Source organism: Callorhinchus milii, unplaced genomic scaffold (assembly GCF_018977255.1).
Source record: "Callorhinchus milii isolate IMCB2004 unplaced genomic scaffold, IMCB_Cmil_1.0 Scaffold2, whole genome shotgun sequence".
Classification (NCBI taxonomy): Eukaryota; Metazoa; Chordata; class Chondrichthyes; order Chimaeriformes; family Callorhinchidae; genus Callorhinchus; species Callorhinchus milii.
The window spans coordinates 38,742,680-38,767,094 of NW_024704743.1; the positions used below are offsets into that span (position 1 = coordinate 38,742,680).

The following is a 24,415-nucleotide window of genomic DNA, read 5'->3' on the forward strand; positions in this document are numbered from 1 at the left end:
CTGACAACATAATGTGAAGTGTGTGTATTTTACGCATGTAGGCCAAATTTACACTGAACTTGAGGCGTTTCACTGAAACTGTTTGTTAAAACACTAGGAATGGAGACTGTGGGAATTTTTGCACAGGATATCATACAGCTTGTCATTGTTTTGTATGGATGCAGAACCTATAAACAATTATAACATGAAACCTCATCACAGTGCTGTTAAAGTACACAGTATCTCATTAACATGGAGTAGGTTATTAATCAACACATTGGAAAAAAAAGCTTGTTGGAAAATGTACAAGCCAAAAGGGAGATGTGTTATTTGTTATCTGGAGATGGGTTGCAATTGATTATGAAATGGCAGCTAATAAGAGTAGCTGTGAAAGACATACGGGGGTGGAGGCAGGCGAACTAACTATCTGATGGCCGAATGCCAATGACAGCAATAATGGGGGCTACATTTCAGGAGCAGCTCAAGAAATTACAATTGGAATCCTGGCTGCACTGTGGCCGACCCTCAGCTGTGACACATCCAGGATTCACTTAATACAAATCCCTTTTTCAACTCCCACAATTTAGATCCTCAATTTCGTCCTATCCTCCTGACGGCTCCTTCAGCTAACACCAACCTGCTGCATGCCTCCCTCCCTATGTACCCCATCATCGATAGCGAGCTTTGAGCGACTCTGCCCCCGCTCTGTGGAACTCCATACTGGAATCACTCTCCCCTCCACCTTTAAAGTCTTAAGACCCATTCTTGCATTTGCACTTTCGATCACTTTTCCTCCCCCCACCCTCCCCAACCGCCAGCTCAGGCATGGAGTTGGCTGTGTAAAGCACTTTGAGAATTCATCCTGTCGTGAAAGCCCTAGATTAATGTATATAAATGTATATTAATGTTGTTGTATAACATAATTTCTCCAATGTATTATGTCACAGAATAGTAGAACATGGGGTCCTATATGGTAGGTCAACCTTTGGGGTACAGTAAGTGGGAAAGAAAAGGGGGCTCTCTACCTTAAACCCTCTCTCTTACTTCTCTTTGCCCGTTTCACACTGAACGCGAAGAATTCCCTCTTCGACCATGAGAATCATCTCCCATTTCTCCCCTGCTCAGCTTCAAACTACACCATTGTTAAGTGTACCAAATTGCCACCCTGCATGAAGGGTGCTATATAAGTCCAAGTTGTTGTTTTGTTGTCTGTATAAAGATATTCAACGGGAGGATAGGTGCTGGGTCACAGGATAAGAAAATAGATTGAAAAAATCATATTGTGCAGCACAGCAAGATCAAGAGCAGCATTGACAGAGAGTGGAAAGTAGATCATTTGGGTGTTCTCGAGACCTTTCTCCAATGAATTATCCATGGAAGTAACTGGAGGAGAAACCAAAATAAAGTATGGGGAGAAAAATAAAGTTAAAAGAAAGTAAAATAAAATACAAATTGGATGTAAGTTTTACGAATTTTTAAAGAAAGTAATCACAGCAGAGCCACACACACAAAAAAATCTGTTTAAATCCTAAACTATAAAAAATAACTCACCCCTAATAATTTATGGAATAAACCTCCTAAATCCAATGCGCCTTGGCCCAGAGTCATTAGTTACATACGTTTCCCGTCAAACGCTGGTGGCTTCTAGTATCAGTACAATGATATGTATTTGTGGAGTCCTGCAGCATATTGTTTAGAATATTTGCTTCCAAGCGAGAGGACACTGGGTTTGATGCCCGGGCAGGGCAAAACGTTAGGCAAGTTTCCTTACTCCACACGCCTCTGTTTAGTTGATTGGTGGATTGCTTTTCCGGGGGTATTAATAATTTGGTCACTCAATCCAGGACTCAAGGCCAGCGCCTTGGGACGTCCTCCTGACGTGAAAGGCGCTTTATAAATGGAATCTTGTTGTTGTTGTTGTTGTTGACTGTTTGTGGCAGCAATACTGTGTTTCGCCCACAAAATGTACAGTTAATTCACTTTATAGTATATTCTGTGAAGCGCTTTGAGACGTCTTGAAGTCGTGATAAGATGCTATACAAATGCAAGATTATTAAGGATTATTGTTATGAAGGATGCCTCGCAATGCACTGTTAATAATGTGGTGTCGTTGGTAGTATTTCTTAATGGAATTGCTTAATAAGGAACCCAATTTGTGCAATTATTTGTCCAGTAACCAGACATCATGCCAACCTATGGGAATGCTCTTCTTAGTGATCCACTTGGCGAGTGGAGTTCCCATAATTTAACTGGAATTCTGCTGGGGTTCCTTATTAAAGAATTTTATTAAGTTATTTCACAAAGAGTTCCATATAACACATTTTTTTAATGAAACGCTGTGCCACAAATTAGATCCCCAGTACATTTTTTAAAAATGTGAACAGCACTATTACAGTATATGCACAGTTGTAATTGTGGTAATAAGATTAATTTGGAAAATAGCCTAGACTTCCCCTCTGAGACATGTCTGACTCACTGTACACAAACCAGGCTGCAACCCCATCTGAATTCAAGCAAGAGCAGGGAGTAGGAAGTTTGTTGCACATTTTAGCACACACATAATTTTAAATGAAGCAAAACTTATTAAAATGATGAAAGGTGAACAAGCATATCATACAGCACTGAATCCAAAATAACAGCATGTCTTTTTTTTTACTTCATTATTGCATTTAAATTATATATTGCACTCAGCACCTTGTGCCTTCTCCCGTTGTGAAAGGCACTTTATAAATATAATTTGTTGTTCTTGTTGCATTTACTGTTAAGAATTAAAAATAGCCACATTTACTTGCCTTGATCCTCACAGCAGCGACTCCAAAACAGAATGGAGGAAGGTATTGAGGCTGAGTACAATTCTGCCCTAAGTCTGGTGTGGGTTTATAATGGTTTGATGCAGAGCAATGCCCTCTCTTTGTCAGATCCATAATATATTCTTAAGTTTGTTCTAGAAAGCACGGTAAAAGTACAGTAATACCATGATCTTAAATTCTTAATCTTTGTAGTAAAGTCAATGCATAAATAATGCAGTGTCTACATCAATATACACGTATTTGAGTTGTTGCACAGCTTTAGCATTCTATTCTCTGGGCCACCTCGCTTTGCGTGAATTTTGTTGTGCTGAACCATCGTATTAGAGGGATTTGAACGAGATGCAAACCCTCTTTTAATGTATTTAAATGAGTCACACTGAGCAGCAAACAGGAAGCCTCAAGACTGGAGGCTTTGAATATGATGGCAGTATCTCCAGAATTAGCAAGGGTGAGCTCTCAAGTGAGGGGAACGCTCTTTGTGTTTCAGCCTGGCTTAGTTGGTAGCACTCTGAATCAGTAGATTGAAAGCTCAAGTTCCTGGTCGGGACTTTGAATTCATAGTCTCCAGTATCCACACTCCAGTACAGTGCTGAGGGAGCGCTATATTGTTGGAGATGCCATTCTTAGGATGAGATGTTAAACCGAGATCCTGTCTGCCTGTTCAGGTGGACTTTAAAGATCTCAAGGCACTAAACAAAAAAGAAGGGAGTTTCTCCCAATGTTCTAGTCACAAATCCCTCAAATAAAATTGTTCATTTACTTCATGGCTGTTTGTGGTATATTGCTGTGTGCAAGTTTGCTGCCATGTTCGCCTAAAAATATACACTTAACCCTATAGGCTGTGAAGCGCTTTTAGAGCCCTCCATACGTGAAAGGTGAAATAAAGGATTATTATTATTTTAAAGCCGGGATCAGCAGATCTCTGGGGGTGGTGGTGGGGGGCGGGGGGCACAAGATCTTTCCAGGGGGGCGGTAGAGCCGGAAGATTCACCAGAAGCGCCAACGCTATACAATACAATACAAAATTACATTTGTATAGCGCCTTTCACGTCGGGAGCTATAGAAGCCTTGTTGGATTATGGAAGCCCGTGCCACCCGATGAGGGGATGAGAAAGACTGTTCCTATGGTTCCTGTGCAAAGTACTTAAGGGCTGCCTTTTGTGGAGATTGTGGGGGAGGGAAGGCTCGCTGCTCCATAGAAAGCCCACGCAGTCCGAGTGGGACGATCTTCAGTCAGGATATTTAATGGGCTGGGGGCCTTGAGCCCAGAAAGTTTGGAAACCTCTGTTTTAAAGAACAAGACTGGAGTTACTGACTAAGGGACAAAACCAGATTCCTTGGTACAGGCATTTGGAATGCAAAATCTCATGTGGTTTCCAAATTCTAGGCAGATGTTGCAACAGCAGAAAAATAAGTGACTCCAGTGATATAAAGCAGGAGGGAAGTGGAGTGTTATGTGCAAAGTATAATGTCCTGAAGCACTCCTGCACTTGCAAAGAAATCCGCCACTTCCATTATTACCAGCATCTCAGCAAGGACCCCAATAAACACCAAGCCAGCCAGGCAACCTTCGAATGTGAATCCAGACATTGTTCATACACTATTGCTGGGATAATTAATGAAGGCTTTATGAACTAGATACAGATTTGGGGTTGAACATCTCCCCTGACTTTAGGAGAATGGCTTTTCACTCCAAGCCTTTTAATATCAAACATGTCCTGATTATGTTTTAATTTTTAATATTAATCCCTACATTTTATGATTTTATGTAGCACCTTATCCCATCATTGAATTGTCTCAAAGAACTTCATAGGATTTTACCGTGATATGTGGTGACTGTTGTAGGCAAACTTCGGCTGTCAATTTGAGCACAGCAATGTCCCACAAACAGCCATGAAGTGAATGACCAATTTTATCTGGATTGTTAGAAAAATAGGAAATCAGGAATTCCATTGAGCCTGTTCTACCCTTGTAATGGATCCTTCTACCAAGGGAAAGTTATCCGCTATCTAACCTGCCAATTCCTTTCATTATTTTAAATAGCTTAATCAAATCACCAGTTAAAACTCCTGCTCTAAGGAGTATAAATTCAGTCTGCCAGGCTTCTCATCATAGCTAATGTTGAAGATTAAATAATTTAGACGGAGTGTGGTTTAGTTCGCATGAAGATAGGGTAATGTAATGAGAGAGTTCCCTCAAGAGAAAAGACAGGAGAGAATTTAATGTGTTCCTGATGAAGGAAGCAATTTGTTCTTTCATAGCCATTCAAGCAGCTTTTTAACTTTAAATTATTCTTTTTTTAAACAAAAATAGCCAGTATTTGGCAAAGAGCATGATAGGGTAATGTAACAAGAGAGTTTCAGAGAGGGAATAGACAGATGAAAGCTCTCTAACATGTTCCTGATCAGTCATATCAGGGAAGGCAGACTTCACAGCATTCCACAACTATCTAGAGCTGTATGGTTCTCTTGAGCTACTGACAAACTGTACTCCAGTGTTAGCCTTGAGAATAATCCGTTAGAAAATTCAGGAGGAAGGGGGGAGAGGAGGAGGAAAAGCACTGAATTTCTGTCTCTAAATGGGATTGAAGGCAATATTTATCAATGTAACTAATGAAATACTCTGTAGGACTCCGGCTAGAAATGTGCCATGCCACTGGTCAGGATGGAATGAAGTGAGATTCAGTGCCAGACAGTGTGGTGCTGGGTAAATTTGGGTTTGAAGAAACAAAATGGAGTGGAGTCCTGTAGCTCAGTGGAGTCCTGTAGCTCAGTGATTAGAGCACTCGCTTTGCAAGTGAGAGACCTGAGTTCAATTCCAGGCAGAGGGCGAAACCTTGGGCAAGTTTCCTTACTCCACACACCTAATAATAATCCCTCCAAAAAAACCAAAAACAATAATAAATTGGTCATTTTCAATCTACGACTGTTTGTGGGACATTGCTGTGCGCAATTGACTGCCGCGTTCGCCCACAAATATACAGTCAATTCACTTTACAGTATATTCTGTGAAGCGCTTTGGGACGTCCTCCCGACGTGAAAAGCGCTATATCAAATGCAAGGATTATTATTATTATAAAATCAGAGCTTGAAGCCATGAAAAAAGACTTTTCAGAGGGTACCCTACAGAGGTACATAAGATTTTAAATTGAGATTAAATTAGGATTGAGAAAGTAAATGCAGAACGATACTCTCGGATGCACTAAGGCAGTAGCACATGTGGATGTAAGTTTAGGGTTGCAAAGGGCAATTTCAGAATAGACACTGGGACTTTTTATTAATATTATTAATAACTCCAACGCATACACAGAAAATATAATTGAATTAACTTCAGGAAAATATGAGAAGTATATCTTCTCAAGGGTTGACGAGTTCGTTTTGCCCCACAGATAATTTTTGAAGGGCTAAGATATTCAAGTTCAGCTTTTATAATAATAATAACAATAATCCTTGCATTTGACATAGGGCCTTATGACGTCATTGAGACGTCTCAAGCACAGAATATATTGCAAAGCGGAGTGACTGTATTTGTGGGCGAAACGCATAATTTGGCAAAACAAATACCCTGTGTCTGCTGAGATGCTAGTTTATGTGTCCACTGGCCTTCTCTATTAAGAAGATAAGCACATTTAGCTAGTCACAGTTAAAGACTTGGGGAATTGCTATGAGCTACCTTGCTTTACAAGGTCAATGTGTGATGTTGACAGGGTGTTGCAGATTAGTCATTAGTCCTACTTTATTCATTACAGTTCTGAATTACAAACAAAATGTGTGTCAGAAGAGCTTTGTTGCTATCTGTGCTGTGAGTTGTTCCTGACTTTCCCTCTTCATATTTCCCCCCATATTTAAACATCAGATGAAAGAAGCATTGTTCACTTTGCCAGTTGGACTGTATGATATTTTTTCAAAACAAAAGGAAATGTAATGATGATAATTGTTGTTGGTTTCCTCCACTCCCCCCTCCCCTTACTCCAGCATATCTTCCCTCCCCCTTTGGTATTTTTTAATTCATTGCAGGTGATGGCAGGTTCGTAACATCCATAGTATGAAAAGCGGTTCATTTTAAGATCTATACAGGCAGAATATAGTTGTAGAATAATACACCCTCCATCCATTTTATCATGTGCACAAACCGAATGATGTTGCAAATTATAGTTCCACCATCCAACGCATGCAACTGGATCTCTGGCTCCACCATAGAAACATTTGAAGCCTGCATTGCTGAAGGGAATATTAATGCTTCCGCCTAACTGTCACAGATGGTTTAAATTGACTCTTTAATCCTTTTTTTCATACTGATGTGAAAGATTAGATTTGACTGGTTAAGTATGACAGTGACTGGCATCTCCTGTATCCTTCCATACAGAGGCATCATTCAACTTACAATGAGCTTATTTTCTTGTCTGCAAAGAAGCCAAAGGTCTGCTCTCAGCAAAAGTGCAGGAATCTGAAGATTATTGGGGGATGGGTTGGTTTTACAGGTGCATGATTAGTAGTTGAAATAATAATTTTGAGACCAAAACAACTCAGTTGCAAAATGCCTCCAGATAGGTGGACTTTTCAGTTTCTTCAGAATGCAACCAGAAACTGGACTCTAATGGGTTCTGCACATCATATTGTGTGGTCAACTGGTGTCAATTTTGAGGGAAGACTGCAGTTATACTATAGCCAACACACAGCTGCAACAGTTATTATAATAATAATCCTTACATTTAGTATAGAGGCTTTCATGTCAGGAGAACTTCCTAAATGGAGGATATACTGTAAAGTGTAGGGACTATATTTTCTAGATGAAATGCAGCAGCTAGTTTGCACATAGCAATGTTCCACAAACAGCCATGTAGTGAATTGCTAATTTTATTTGGGGGCTTGTTGGCCAAGACACTGGGAGAATCTCCCTTCTCTTTTCAAATAGTACCGTGGAATCTTTAATGTTCACTTGAAGAGACAGACGGGATCTCAGTTTTTAATGTTTCATCCAGGAGGATACACTCAGAACACCCCCAGACACTGTGCTGGAGTGTCAGCCTAGACGATGTGAGTTCAAAGTCCCAATGTGCATCTTGAACCAACACCCAACCTTCTGGCTCAGGCAAGAGTGCTACCAACTGAGCCAGGCTGACACATGTTGTGAAGTGATCTCACCCCACCTCAGATAAGCTTTTCAAATCATTTGAATCTGCATTCACACCACGGAGTTTACATTAATCAATATGAAAACATTCTATCCAATTGGCACAAAGTATGAAGTACAACCACCTGCAAGGCTATTTTGCAACCCAGTCAGTTGCTGAAAGAAAAATAAACAGCAACGTGCAATTATACAGTGCCATCATGTAGAATATTGCTTTGGAGAGCTTTACAGTGGCAGGGACAGACGCTGAGAAACAGGGAAGGGGAGAAGGGGGAGGTGACCATAGTCGTGGTGAAAGAGATAGGTGTTAAAACAAGACCTGAAGACAGATAGCGAAGGGCAAGACAGAGGTCGAAGGAGGGAGATCCAGAAGTTAGAGATGTAGAATTGGAAAGCTCGGCCACCAATAGTAGTAGGTGCATAAAGTTCAGCAAGCCTGAGGTAGCTGACAGGAGAGAATGAGCAGAGGAATGTGGCAGGAGGACATTGGAATGATAGGGAGGTGCTAGGGCATGAAAGGATTTATAGGTCAGGGCAAGGACCATGAAATTAATCTGCTGAGAGCCAGAGAGCCAGTGGAAACTGGGGTAACAGACACACTCAAAACTCAGGATATCTGAGATATGGACCTTTCTAAGGCTGGATTAAAGCCTTGTAGTATCATAAATATTGGTTCTACTTTTAAACAACAACAAATTACATTTATATAATGCTTTTCACATCAGGAGGACACCTCAAAATACTTCATATAATAAAAATAATAATCCTTGCATTTGATATAGCGCCTTATCAGGTCTTCGAGACGTCTCAAAGCACTTAATAATAATAATAATCCTTGCATTTGATATAGCGCTTTTCACGTCAGGAGGACGTCCCAAAGCGCTTCACAGAACACACTGCAAAGTGAAATGACTGTATATTTTGTGGGCAAAACGCGGCAGCCAATTATGCATAGTAGTGTTCCACAAACAATCATGGATTGAGTGACCAATTTATTATTTTGTGTTGAGGCAATTATTACCCCTGGACAAGCGATCCGCCAATCGGCTAATAACCAGGTTCTAACTTACTATTAGAACAGTGGCGTGTGGAGTAAGGAAACGTGCCCAACTTTCCGCCTTGCCGGGAATCAAACCCAGATCTCAAGCGAGGCGAGTGCTCTAACCACTGAGCTACAGGACTCCACAATGTTGAGGTGAAACGCTTTGAAAATAATTGCTAATGATATTAAAAGCCCCACTCTGAATGCAGCAGTATTCATTCAGTATCACCACAGTGTAGTTGTGGTTCTCTTCTTGACCTGATGTGCATTCAATGCAGTTCAATAGGAGTAACCCATGAAACAGATGATCATTGCTTCATATGCAAGAATATACCTGACTCAGTTGGTAGCACTCCCTTTGAATCGGACGGCTGTGTGTTCATAGCCCCAGAACTCACATAGTTTAAGATGACATTCCATTTCAGAACGTCCAGAATTTGGCAAAATTCGTAATTATAGCCTTAAATTTGAAGTCAGTTTTCTGGAATTTTCTTGACGACCTAATTACAGAAAGCGGTTTTCAAAGTTAAAATTAAATTTAATAATTTGTCAAATTCTGGGCACTCTAAAATGCTACAAAGAGTAGATCTAGACCCAAGCGGAATTTCTCGCATAAATGTTATAAAGGAGTGAGCTATCCCTCCATGACAAACACTTTGGACCACCATCACAGTGTGGGCCAAGGTAGCCAACAAATAATATCAAGCCTTGACAGGAAATTTGTTTATGTGACTGCTTGATAGATAACTAAATGTTATATCCTCATTACTGTGATACTATCATTCTTCTTCTTATTATTATATTATTATATCCATCAATACTATGGTACGCAATACTTTTTGTTTCTAGTTGTAAAGAAAGTTATGAAGAAAATAATTGTCGCAACAAAATTATATTTGTATAACGCCTTTCATGTTGGGAGGACGTCCCAAGGCGCTGGACAGTCAGTGTTTTGGACCCGAGCTGGAGGTCGGGATCGGGGAGGGTGGAAAGCAGGCGGGGAAAGAGAGTGATCGAAGGCACGGTCATAGAGGCGGGTCTTGAGACGGGTCCTGAAGGAGGCAAGAGAGGGGGCAAGACGGAGGAACTGTGGGATGGAGTTCCAGAGGGTGGGGGCAGAGTGGCGGAAGGTCCGCCCACCAATGGTGGGGCGAGCGAGGCGGGGGATGTGAAGCAGGCCGGAGCCCGCTGAGCGGAGGGAGTGGGCAGGATGGTAGGGGGTTAGGAGGGCACTGAGGTAGGGGGGACCAAGGCCACGGAGGGCTTTAAAGGTGAGGACCAGGATTTTGAACTCTATCCTCTGTGATAGGATCTCGGAGTCTGGTGCAGGAGAGGACATGAGCTGTAGAGTTCTGGATGATCTGCTGCCTGTGGAGGGAGGAGTTGAGGAGGCCGACAAGCAGGGAGTTTGCGTAGTCGAACCTGGATGTTTTGTGGGTAACGGCACGGTTGTAGGGTAGAAAGGATAGTTGAGGGTCAAACAAGACGCCAAGGTTCCAGGCTGGCTCAGCGAGGTAACATAAAAGCTTGTTTTATTCAACTCATGAGAAAGATCTGGAAGATTTAGTCATGCGACTCAGCGTAATGAGACTAGCTGCACTGCTGGCTATAAATTCTCTTCTAAATATTGTTGTAGCAAAAATTCCTAAATATACCGAGGGCCTCTCACTGGCCTGACTTTCTAACTCATAAATTATAATTGTAGATTTTAACCTTGTGTGAGGAAGGTTACCAGTAAAATGTCTTCTTATTTTTGTTGGGTCATATCGTTGTCTCAGTGTCCAATCCCCAGGCTTCCTTTCAGCATTACTGCAGCCCCACAGGTCACCTGGTGGGTGATCCCACTTACATTGTAAGCTTTCTCATGCAAGGACCACCCACAGCCTCCATTTGTAGCTCCATTGCCAGTTTCATTGTTTTACGCAGAAAGCTTAAAAGAAGAAAAGTAATGGATCACCAAACATGTCAATGAAACAAAGTCCATACGTGTAGCCACTTTTGTTAAGAACCGGCAAACAAGCAAAAAATAATTCCCATTGAAATATTTATTTGTGTAGCACTGAATTACTGATGTAATAATATTACATTGGGATAAATAGTCAGCCAGCTTCTTTCTGGCTTTAGCTAATGATGTTCAGTGATCATTAAGTACATGACGGCCCCTGAAACAGACCTCATGCTGAATTTCTTACCTGCCAGACACCCTTTTCCAACTTGGTTCCCAGTTGGACCAGGGTAAGTTGGCAACTCTTCACTTGGAGTAAATCACTTTGTGCTATTGGGCATTTAGATTTGACATGAAATTTGGTCTCTCTTTCACTGAAACTTTTACCAAGTAGTTTTTTTATGAAGACTGTACCCCTGTTTAAAGAATCACACATTGCTACATTCACTTTCCTTTTCCTTACATCTCATCAACTAGTGGTTTCTCTGAGCTTATACTAGTATTTTAATCGACTGACAGAATATCTGTGGCATCACACTGAGTTCCTAATGAGCAGTTTCGATTTGGGAGGATTTTTCTTACGCCTTAAGTACCTTTGTAATCTTCTGTTGTCAATAAGGAAAATACTATAACCATTTGATGGACTTGGACCCACACATGCAATTGATGTGTTTCTTGGTCTTTGACTTGTGTGTAAGATCTTTGGTCCAATAGCACAAAGATCACAAACGGGATCTAAATTGCGGTATTTCTTGATGTGATTCGTTAATAAGGAACTAAAGTCATGCAAATAGTGTAAGTACTGCACACCGGTCAACATGAAGTCTACTTCATCACAATCTCTTTCCTTAGAGAAGCTTTGATTTGTTGCCATTGGGAATTCTAATAGGATTTTTAAAGGAATTCCATTAAGAAATGCCTCAAATTACACTGCAAAATTTATCAGGCCGAATGGTGCATATAGGCTTTGGTATCTTGTCAACCTTATTGACATATAGGAAGGCAATGTGGCCACTAGGGCAGTTTTCTTGTTTGAGGTTTTCTTCAGGAAAACATATTGCTGTTGGACAATCTTATACAAGATACTCGTAGCAGATATAACTGGAAAACACTTTTTCCATGGGTAACAATCCATTAAGAAAATGTTCAAGTGTAGGTGACATACACATGTATTACTCCCAGTCTGGTTTGGGTATTCTTAAGCATGGTGCTGGGTTTCCACATGTGTCAGAAATCCGGCTGACCTGAAAAAAATCATAACCACAATTGCCACATATTGTACGATATGTAAAGTAATCGCAATGTCATAGACCCAGCAGAAGCCTGAAATATACTGTGGTTCAGCATTATGATAGTTGTCAGTCAGGAAATCACAAGGCCTCGCTGCATGACTCATTTTACCTATTTATCATAAGGCCATGTAAACAAAATGTTTCTATTCCTGACAAGCGACTTTGGAAAAACAGTGAGGCATGAAGAAGCACACAGGAGTGAAGTGGTACATACCCGTGTAATCCATTAGCTGTTTAAAGTCTATAGTAAGACTGATGAACATACTCAATCCCTTTGTTAAATTATTTCAAAACCTTCAATTAAGTCTCCTCTTAACCTTCTCTGCTCCAAGGAGAATAATCTTAGCTTCTGTAGCCTCTCCTCATAACTGAAGTACCTGATTCCAAGTACCATCCTGGTAAATCTCCTTTGCACACTCTCCATTGCTTTGACATCCTTCCTAAAGTGTGGTACCCAGAACTAAACACAGTACTCTAGCTGAGGCCCAACCAGTGTCATTGGCTGTTTCGCGCTCCATCCTTTTTTTTTTGCACTTTGGCTTTTGTAAATCTTGGTTAACCATTTTGCAAACATTACAAGTTGACAATTTGGGATTTTTGTTAGCAGAGTTTCTCCGGGTGTCTCCATCAGCAATCCTCCCAGATTAAAAAAAGGATGATTATTCACCTTGCTGTTCATAACATGGCTCCTTCATTTCGTACAGCAGCAGCCACTTCAGGTATCATTGCTGTATGGTGCTTTGACACATTTCTAAAATAAGATACGATAAGAAAGAAAGTTCTTTCTTTCACACATGGGAAGAGGGAGGAGAAAACATGAACATATTTGACTCTAGTATTTCTACTTGAGAAAAGCACAAGCAACATTTACGCTGGAGCAAAAGACAATTTGTAACCCCATCCTAATGGAAAATTCAGGCTCCAATGTTGGGTATTACTTACAGAACTGCCACTCACTAAATCTTGCCAGCACTATGTATATTGTAATACAAATGAAATGGTGCTGTTGCCAACTGGAGTGTTGGGTCTTCATCTTACCTCAAGAAGCAAATAGGTTGATGCATGTCTACTTACCAGCCGGCTGTATTGAATTGCGGGAAACCTGGTCTTTATCCGTCGACACACGCACAGAAAAACGATTCCAACCTTCGCCAGTAAGTGTATGCGATGATGTGTCAAGACATATTGAATCCCAGGGAATGTCGTCTTAACCCATCACTGCATGAGCACTTACCGGCTGCAATGATAAATTACCACTTGTGCGCTTACTGACTACATTAAATGACTCATGCGAAGTGTAGATTATTGATTAAATCGGATTTTCTACAACTTCTACAGTTTGTCTGCAACGTAGACTTTGTATAAGTCATATTGATTGTTATGGGCCTGCCTGATATGACTTATATGAGTTTTGCTGTATAAATGTACATTGTATTGTATTATTTGAGTCATCCCCTCATTCCGGCAGATCACAGGATAGTGACATTCACGGATGTTTTTATATGAGTCTCCAGAGTGTCTGCCTCCACTGTCTTCAGACCACTTAGGAGGCTGTTGTGGGAGAAAAAAGACCAAATGCATAAAGGAAGAGTCAACACTCACAGAAAAATTCCTTCTCCATAAACATAGCACAACTGCTTCCACAGTCCCCAAACAGTAACAACAACTTGCATTTATATAGTGCTCTTCACGTGGTAGCATTCCAGAGCTATAAGACTTTCCATTTACAATTATGTTCTATTATTATTATTGGGTTCTCAGACCCCAGGTTTTTTTTAATACATAGAATTTGATTTTGATAACTGTTACCGTATACTCTGTAACTAAACCTTTTGTAATACCACAAACTCGGGCAAAGCCAGATAGGGCAAAGGGAAAGGTTGTATGTAGGTTTTTGTCCTAACCATTTTCAAGTTCAACATTTCTGGGCCAACCAAAGGAATGCAAACTGGTTGGCTGTACAAAATCCATCTGAATTTACTCAAGTTTCACAGGGGCAAAGTCCTGAACTGACTGAAAGTTTTTAAGACACTTTCATGGATTTTTGCAAATTCTGTTGCTTTTTGTGGTAATGATGGATTGAAATAACCTTTCCTGAAACCATAGAAGAACCTGGCGTAAAATTCAGTCTTAAGGGAAAAGAACATAATGCTCCAGTATAAATGCATATTAAGTTGGCTATGAGCTCTGGATAAGTGGCAGATTCAATGGTTGATGTACACTGCCTTGCACCGGTCAAAGCTTGAAACAAAAACAGGACTCTTCTCTGCTTTACAGCTAGCTTGTCATGTGGTGCAATTTAAATTCATCTCTGTTCAATTTATTCACCAGCAATAACCAATCGTTGTTATGACACTTACCCCAATTCAGGATTGCTAATAACCGACAGTGAATTAGACCCGTTCCTTTGTGAGTTGGAAGGAGTCATGAGCACTGCAGGCATGAGTGAGTTATGATGTCCTTTAACATAAGTGAATTCACTGGCAACTTTCTATTTATTCTATGAGTGTGCTGCTCCTGTGTGCAGGTCCTGGAAGCTTAATAAACACATGCACGTTTTTGTCAGTTGTCAATGCAGTAATAAGAGCACTATGGTTGAGTTTCTCCCAGTGTGTTTGGCAACCGTTTGGGTTAACTGTTCATTCACGTATAGCTCTTTGTAGGTCCTTGCTGCATGTAAATGGCTACCATATCTGCTAACAAATACAGTCACTAATTTTGATAGTTATTGTTTGTGAAGTGATTTGAGACGTTTTGGCAATCTTGTATGAGGAACTATAAAATGCAAATTCTTTCTGCGTTAAAAGATCAGCAGGGGATTTTTTTTGGCAATAGCTGGCATTTACTCCTGAATGTAGCAATGTTATACAATATCGACAAGAGGCTGTATTTTTCTCCTGCTTATAAAGAGCTGATGTAGTGTCTTGAGAATTACATCAGGAAAGTCAGTGAGGGAGTGAGTTGTTGCTAATTTTGATCTATCACTCGGTATGTGTATGTGGCAGTGGCAATGCGATTAATGGAAGTGAGTTTTTCCCAATGTCCTAGCCAACAATCCCCCACATAAAAGTGGTCATTCACTTCATGGCTGTTTGTGGCGACTTTGCTGTGCACAAATTGGCTGCTGTGTTTGCCTACAAAGTATATAGTGACTACACTTTACAGTATATCTTGTAAAGCTCTTTGAGACATCCTCCTGGTTTTAAATGTACTATATCAATTGCAAGGAATATTATTCTTAAGACTACCATCTCCAATTCACAGAAGATGATTTCAACCTTCCTGGGATCATGTGGTGCAATTTCTTTTCATGGAACTTTTTTGTGAGAGGTTATGAGCCAGTTGCACTCTTCAATGTGAGTAAGACAGGGAAATATACAAAGCAGTACAGAAAAAAATAGGAACATACTTTCTGCACAGGCAAAGGTTTACTGCTGACAACACTCTGCCTCTCAGAGGCTTGGAAACAATAGGGTTAATATTTCAATGTGGGATAATAATTATTACTGGTGAAAATTGTCACTTCATTGATAAATGAGATCAAAACTGTCGATAATAAGACTGCCCATGGTTATGAACAATGGTAGGTCCCGAAGACGTCCTCGATCACCATTGGATTGCTGGATCATGGAGCATACTGTCAGAGTATCGGTTGGTATGATGCTATCTTAATGTAACACAAGCAATCAGTAATCCAGTATCTAGCAAGACAGTTGGTCCAGGTTGGAGCTGGGTCCAGCCACTGTGACGGAATCAAAAGCAGATGATTCTTACCCATGACCAGTATTGTTAGTGACCTCATTGATTAAGCCTATAACTTCTCTTTTACCTCATTATCACAATCTGAGGGATTATTGGCCAAGACCCCTTCTCTTTTCTAATCTAGCCATGGGATCTGAACAGGCAGATTGGACTTCGGTTAGAATCTTATACTTTGGATAGTATCTCTGATAACACACAGCATTGAAGTGTTAGCATACACTATGAGCTCAAATCCCAATATAGAGCTTGATCCTACAACTTTCTGATTCAGAGGCGAGAGTGCTATCAAATAAGCTAGACTGATGGCTATCACTGTATTGGATAAAATAACAATTCAGTTATGTTAAAATGTACTACAACGCTAATATATACTTATATAGCACCTTTCATTCAGAAAAACATCTCAAAGGGCTTTACAGATTTGAGGTGTGAGCCCAGTGGTAGATAGAGCCAGATAGGAGCCAGATGGCGGAAGCATAGTCAAAGTGTTAGAAAGGTTTTTAGAAAAGTTTTGAAACCAGAGGAGAAGGAAGCTAAATAGAGACATTTAGGGAGAGTTTCGGAGAGTAAACCTATATTTTCCAAAACGTGTTCTGTTGTTATTATTTACTCACATGAATTCCCTTTGTTTATTTTCCAGATTCGGATTTGAGTATGCGGACCTTGAGCACGCCAAGCCCTATACTGATGTGTCCTCCAAATGTCCAGCTCTTTCAGAATGGCCAAGGATCTTCCACCTCCTCTTCCTCTATTACAGGGGAAACCATCGCTATGATCCATTCCCAGCCCCTGCTCCATAAATCCCAGTGTATCATCAGGCCGGCATCGAGACAGCAGAAGGAACAGGCCCCTGTAGACACGCTACTGGACCAAACCTTGATCCAGATCTTCTCGCACCTGCCCACCAACCTGTTGTGTCAATGTGCACGTGTTTGTCGGCGCTGGTACAACCTGTGCTGGGACCCCCGTCTGTGGAGGACTATTCGCTTGACAGGTGAAACAATGAACGTGGACAGGGCCTTGCGGGTGCTCACCCGAAGGTTGTGTCAGGACACACCTAATGTATGCCTCATGTTGGAAACAGTCATCGTTCAAGGCTGCAGGCGGCTTACAGACAGAGGCCTCTATACCATTGCTCAGTGCTGTCCAGAGCTACGTCAACTTGAAGTGGCAGGCTGTTACAACATCTCCAATGAAGCGCTCTATGATGTTGTTTCACGGTGTCCCAACCTGGAGTATCTGGATGTTTCAGGTAACTACACAACAACAACTTACATTTAAATAGCGTCTTTCACATAATGTAAATAAGTTAAAGCATGTTACAGAATGGGAATAATAAGAAATAGAATGAATGTGGCTATGGAGGCAAACACGGCAGCTAGGATGTGCAAGCGAAGTCCTGCAAACAACAATGAGCTGAGAAGGCAGTTAGTTAGAATCCGTGGGATAAACTTCAATGAGGAGGAGAATAAGAATTCAGGAATTATCAACTCAACCAGCCTTCCTGGTAACCTGTTCCAGTTGTTAATTATTGGTTGGATGGAGAAATATGTTATCCCCTGGTTTAAACAGAAATGCAAGCCTAGTCTAAAACTGCAATTCACATCCAATGTATTGGCTGACAACAAAAGGTCACAGCAGCACAGATCGATGCTGCAGAACTAGCAGTTTTATAACCTGATTTGAATTTTCATTTTAGCTTTATGTAAAGTTGCAAAATTTAGTAGCTAGCACAAGCAGTCACATTAGCACGATACAGATCCTATTAATGCTACCAATTGAGATAGACTGACCTTACTGAATAACGGTGTCCCTTCATGCATTATGGGAAACAATGGCAATTTTTACAGAATAGCAGTGACATAAAGTCCTACAAAAATTATAATTTGGTGGCAGGCAAAATTAGAGTATTTTGACATTTTGTTAACCTTGACAACTAATGAATAACGGTCACTGCATGTAACAATAATTACTTTTAAACACCTTCAGATGTTTCAATACATAAGATGCTATAAAACTGCAAATTCTTCTAGTGTCAAATAAATAAAATTGAATTATGGTATAAATATAGTTTTGTTTATACTGAATGATGGAAAGCACTACTAATGGAATGGATTAGATCATCATGTGCACAGATTGAGGTTGTCTTCTTTCCATATATATGGAGCCAAAATTATCACTGGTGATAATCACACCAACCAAACAATGTGGTCAAAAGCAATCAATATTGGGTGACATTGGGTGACGCCACTCCACCCCCCACCCCCACCCCGTGACAATATTGTTACATTAGACACAAGCTGGGATGGATCCTAACTGAACTTGTGTTAATACAGTCTGGGAGGGAGGGGCGTGAACACGACAGAGGGAAGTACAACAACAACAACAACAACAAGATTCCATTTATAGAGCGCCTTTCACGTCAGGAGGATGTCCCAAGGCGCTGTACAGTTGGGTCAGGACCCGAGCAGGGGGGAAAAGGTCAGGGTGAGGGGAGGGAAGGGAGGGAGCGAGGAGGGGGTAGAGAGTCGAGAGGGGAGCCGAAGGCTCGGTCAAAGAGTAATGAAATTATGAGTATTACATCTTTGGATGCTGATTTATCGCTTTGGCCTTTGAAATGAAAGAGTTTCTTTAATAAAGTGATTTTTGGACCATATGTTGTAACAAATCTTACATATTGAAATTTTAATCCTCTAAATGCATTGTGTTCCCATTTAACATCCCAGTTTCCTCTCTCTAGGTTGTTCCAAGGTGACCTGCATTAGTCTTACTCGAGAGGCCTCCATCAAACTCTCCCCACTGCACGGAAAACAGATCTCCATTCGCTATCTGAATATGACGGATTGCTTTGTACTTGAAGATGAGGGGCTGCACACAATAGCTGCTCACTGCACCCAGTTGACTCACCTCTACATGCGCCGGTGTATCCGAGTCACAGATGAGGGCCTGCGTTACCTGATGCTTTACTGTACATCAATCAAGGAGCTGAGTGTCAGTGACTGTCGGGCGGTGAGCGATTTCGGCATGAGAGAGGTAGCAAAGCTGGAAGTGCAACTGAAGTATCTCAGCATTGCTCACTGTGGCCGGATCACAGATGTGGGTATCCGTTATATTGCAAAGTATTGCAGTAAACTGCGGTATCTCAATGCTCGAGGTTGTGAAGGAATAACGGATCATGGTATTGAGTACCTAGCCAAAAATTGCACAAAACTCAAATCTCTGGATATAGGGAAGTGTCCTTTAGTTTCGGATGCAGGGATGGAGTTTTTAGCGTTAAACTGCTACAATCTGAAACGGCTAAGCCTTAAGTCATGCGAGAGCATCACCGGTCGTGGATTACAGATCGTTGCGGCCAACTGCTTTGAGCTTCAGATGTTGAACGTGCAGGACTGCGACATCTCTGTCGAGGCACTACGCTTTGTCAAGCGCCACTGCAAGCGATGCATTATAGAGCACACCAACCCTGCCTTCTTCTAACGGGATGCTCATCAGCACCACAAACAGACCAGAGATTGTAAGGCCTCAAAATTGATTTGCCTTTTTCCCCCACCTTCATTCAAATATTTACTTTATTTTCATATTGTAAAATGCCATTGCCTAAGCAATATAACTCTTTTATGATTGAAAATCATGGTAATGAAAATATGTTGCTTGTCTTTCTCTATAACATACTTGTAAGTTTTTAGCTGCCAAATTTCCCCACAGAAATTGCTGTCTCGAGGCATAATTGAGATCAAAATAATATTGATCAAATTTCATATTACTCCATAAAACCATAAATTGGGTATAACAAGGAAACATTTGATATACTGTTTGCCTCTTCATTTTCCAGTTTTATATAAAAAAGGAGCATGAACCCTCAGTCATTATCAGAATCTGTGAAATAGACGCCATTACTTTTCGTTGGTTATAGAATGGAAGGATCTTGATAGAGTTTCTTTACAATGCTTTGATTTTAGGTTTAAGAATCCTATAATACTAAAAGGCAAGTTGATTGTACATTTGAACATTTGTTGCACTCAAGTGTTTCCATAATCCATCACTGCTCTCTTTAGATGTTGATATTTCTTCAGTGTGTGTGTGTGTGAATGAGAGGTGCCTAATTGGGCTCTTTTATTTCTCAGACCTATGTCTTCTCTCTTTGTTGCTCATTACAAAGTGTCTTTAAGCTGTTTTAACTCGGTTTCTAGTGCCCATCAGCCCTCAAACTGCTGTTAATGTCTCACTGATAATAAGTAACAATAACTTGCATTTATATAGTGCCCTTCACACACATAGCATCTCAGAGTGCCGCCTCTGGTAACATCACTCAGAGAGGCCACCAAACTGGCTTGGTGAATGAAATGGAAATGTTAGTAGTGAAGTAGTGAGTGCTTTCCTGGGGGTGGAGGGTCACTAAGCATATCATTCAGAGGGCAGAGTAGAGGGAGTTTTAGTTTTGATCCAGCAGTGCTGTTCCAGACCTGGGAATGCTTGACTCTGGTACTGGTTGTTCAGAATGGGAAAATTCTTTATTTCCTGACACCTTGAAGAACACAAAAACATACTGAAAGCAAAATCTTGTGTGTTGAAAAGTACTTGAAAATGTAGAGAATGGAATTACTTCCATGAAGGGATTGTTGCTTCTGCACTGGTGGAACATGTAGCCTGGGAGTGGAGCAGTTAGTCTGTCATTTGAGATGTGCAGGAAAGAGTTAACAATGACTCTCTCTTTAACTCTCCCTCTCTCCATGCAGGGAAGCATGGCTGGTTTCTTCTCTGCACTTCCCCTGATGGCACAGTTGAGATTGGTTCTGTAACTTGTCTGAGGAATAGTGATATTAAACCCACGTCAGGTTACACCGAGGTGCAAAATGATTAGTGAACCATTGGACTCAGCCACCCGTGTCATATTAATACTGTGCTCAATGTCTACTGCTGTAAGCCTCAAAACACCGGTGGGATTATTTATATGCTCCCTGTTTGGTTGCATTCTTGTGTTTCATTTCAGCTTAGTGGAATAGAATTGTGTTACACCAGGATTTAGCAGAACGCAGAAGGCTTCTTCACACTCATGCCTTTATAGTCAATCAAGGGTGTTTTAACATTACAACTTTATACGTCATTTTAAGGAGTTTAAAGAGGAGTCTGGAAAGAAAACATCTGGCCAAATACTGTCTACTGTTAAAAAGATGTGTGGCACTTACGGTCCTTTACCTAATGTGGCTTTATAAAAAGGATCATTACTGACAATTAACTTGCAGATAAAGACAGCAAGCAGCAGATTATCTCCAGGCAATGTGTCACTTTTTTTACTGTGTGTGTCTGTGTGTGTTTATGTATGCATTTTGAAAGCCTATTTCAGGCAGCAATTATAAGAGACATTCTCTTTTTCATGGGGAGGCAAAGCAGCTATGGATCACTTTGTAAGCAAATAAAGTTTGTCACACTTTTCAGTAAAGACAATACCCCTTTAAAGGACCAAACCTTCTTCAGAAGAAAAAAGAGCATAAATGATAGGTGGGGAAATGTTATATTTCATAACAGATTCAATGTGATAATTCACGTTGAATTTTATGACATGTTGCATTTTTCACGTGTTAAAAAGAGCAGTTTGGGAAATGGAAACCGTTGTAAAATTTGTGCCCATGAATGTTACAAGTACAATTTCTTAATCATTCTGTACTTTCAACAAATTCTTTTTAAAAAATGCTTCGAGGCCACTGTACAGGAAAACCAGGTCCTCCATGCCTAATATTGGAGTTTGTGTTTGTGATGGAGATTAAAATGATTGCATGAGGACAAACTTATTTTTAAGCTCAATGAGTCCTGTGTGAAGAGACAATGCAATGACTTTGTATTGAGTGCTATCTTCTTGTTTAAAACTTCTGGGTGCTGCTTTTATAGTTGATTCAGACAATCATTGATGAACAAATTTGTTTCTCGGTATTAATCTTTGTATTCATTACTCATTGGGGTTGATCAATACCTGTATTCCTAATATTCAGTTACGGGCAATATCAACTGAAAAAGAAGATTCTAGAACAGCCTTTAAAGTAATTAATGGTCAGGTTTGTGTAACATGTTCTTACCTTCTTAATGTAACACTTTAAAACAAGAACGTTCAAACTAGGTTCTACCATCTTCTGTTATTTGGCATCTGGGACATTCGGTTGTCTCCACCCAGGATCCAGGCCAGTATTGTTACTTTAGTGCTGAGATTTCCGTTCAGGATTGAGAGAAAGATGTATGAGTTCCTGAGCCTGGGTGACCACGTTGATTCAGATATTAGAGTCTACAATGCAGATGATGAATATTTTGAAAGGGTTCTAGTCATCAATAAAAAGTGCAATTCTGTAAGAGTTTTAGCATTTGACTCTGTTTTACCTGTGTTACTGTGTGCAATTGCATTGTTGAAATGACAATCAAACAATTCCACTTGGTCAATGTTACCTTTTCTATATTGAATTTGCTCAAGGGAGGAGAGCGTGTTGGCTTGGCATGTTTACTGCATTTACAAAGACGCTGTGTTGCTGCTCATCAAAAGTAACTTCTTTTGAGAGGGAAGACAGATGCCCATAATTTTCATTACACATAGAATTCCATAGAGTGATACAGCACAAAAACAGACCACTCAGCCCAATTCGTCTTTGCCAGTGTTTATACTCCACACCTGCCTCCATCCCTCCTAATCCTTCTCCCATACTCCTCTATCATCGTCTCTCGTGTATGCAAGCAACAGAATGATGCATTTCAATGCTAACTACAACATCAGAGGAAAGAAGAGAGATGTTTCCCAAGTAACTGTTTCTCATGAGGAGGTGCCCCCCAGCGATTTGGGGAAAAGGTAAAGGCTTCTTCAACGTGTTATTAAGTCTGTTTCTTTATAAAATACGTGAAGCATCAGTAGTCTGTAACAATGTTGGTTCAGTTTGACTGGACTCTTTTGCTTCCCATCTGTGTGGCAACTGGGAAGTAACAGAATAAACATATGCTGTGTGCAAAATAAGTCAAGGTTCCTGTGAAATACTTTTTAAGCTAAAGCTTGATAACATATATGATCCTTCGACATCATCCAGGATACTTCCAGGCTCCTTAACATAAAATCTGCAGTAGCCTTTATCCTCCCTCCCCTTCCCCAGGTCACACAGACATGATTTTATCTTTGATAAACTCTCTATAATATGTAGTACTAATATTAACTGATAATTCTAAAATCTGGTTTATATTGCTAGAGCAATTTGGCATCGCTTTCAGTAATAGAGCAATTTGGAACAAGAAACTGGATTTATATTTCCTACTCTAACATCGCTCCCATGAGGGGGAAGACGAGATCTGGTCATGTGTTCAGTTGCACACACATAGAACTCAACTCACCAGTGGTGAGCACCAGCCAACTATTTTTCCATGTTATTGAAGAGACAGTCAGAGAACCATGGATTTTTACATTTAATTCTAAGCCTAACTTATCAATCACATTGATTCCATAAAGAAATCACCATCGGGAGCTGGTTTCAGGAAATGATTGGAATGGAATCATGGAATGGAATGGGACGTCCTCCTGATGTGAAAGGCGCTGTACAAATGTAATCTTGTTGTTCTTGTTGAATCGATGCATTTTCAACCTGATTTATAATACATATCCAGTTTAATGCAACTCAAAGTCAGCATAAAACATTAACTCTGCAGTATGAAGGGGCATGGATGAGTCCAATCCGTCCTTAAGGTTTAGTAAATTGTAATTTTACTGGACATTTGTAAACTGCTTGCCCCAATTCTTCCCTCCACAAGCTGTAAATCATCCAGAACTCTGCAGCTCGTGTCCCATCAACCCCACCCTCACCCGGCTCCACTGGCTCCCCATCCCTCAGAGGATAGAATTCAAATCCTCATACTCACTTTCAAGGACCTCCATGCCTTGCCACCTCCTACATCTCTGACCTGCTGACCCCCTATCAACCTGTCCTCTCCCTCCAGTCAGCCTACTCCATGTCTCCACTCGACCCGCCCCATCATCGGTGGCCGGGCTTTCAGCCTCTCTGCCCCCACCCTTTGGAATTCCATCCTACAATCCCTTTGCCTTGCTCCCTCCCTTGCCTCCTTCAAGGGACCATGCCTTCAGCTGCCCTCCTACTTCTCTGCCCTCCCTCACCCCAACCCTGCCCCCCCATGCCTCGGTCCTGATCCCGGACTGTTCAGCGTCTTGGGAAGTCCTCCTGACGTGAAAGGCGCTTTACAAATGTAATTTTTGTTGTTGTTGTGCTACTTTCTGGGAAACTTAACGCTGTCACTGTTATATGATTGACTTAGAAAGTACCTGGTCTTGTATCTTGTCACATGTGATTTATACTTTACTAAAACAACATGTTTTAGGTGTGCTATTCTCATATTATGATGCGTGAGCATGATGTGGAAACCATCCCTTGCTTGTTTGATTACATTACAATTCACGCATTTGTCAGCTTTTCCTAAT

At 40.8% G+C, this 24,415-nt stretch overlaps 1 protein-coding gene across 1 annotated transcript in view; it reads left to right on the forward strand.

Annotated features, from left to right (window-relative positions):
- The window catches only part of fbxl7 (F-box and leucine-rich repeat protein 7), a 148,915-nt gene extending 128,865 nt beyond the window's left edge, over positions 1-20,050 (forward strand). Inside the window, exons 3-4 of the mRNA XM_042346917.1 lie at positions 16,604-17,215; positions 18,704-20,050. Coding sequence (XP_042202851.1) covers positions 16,604-17,215; positions 18,704-19,440 — 1,349 coding nt within the window. The 3' untranslated portion in view covers positions 19,441-20,050. The remainder of the gene's footprint in view (positions 1-16,603; positions 17,216-18,703) is intronic.
- Positions 20,051-24,415: the final 4,365 nt, after the last annotated feature.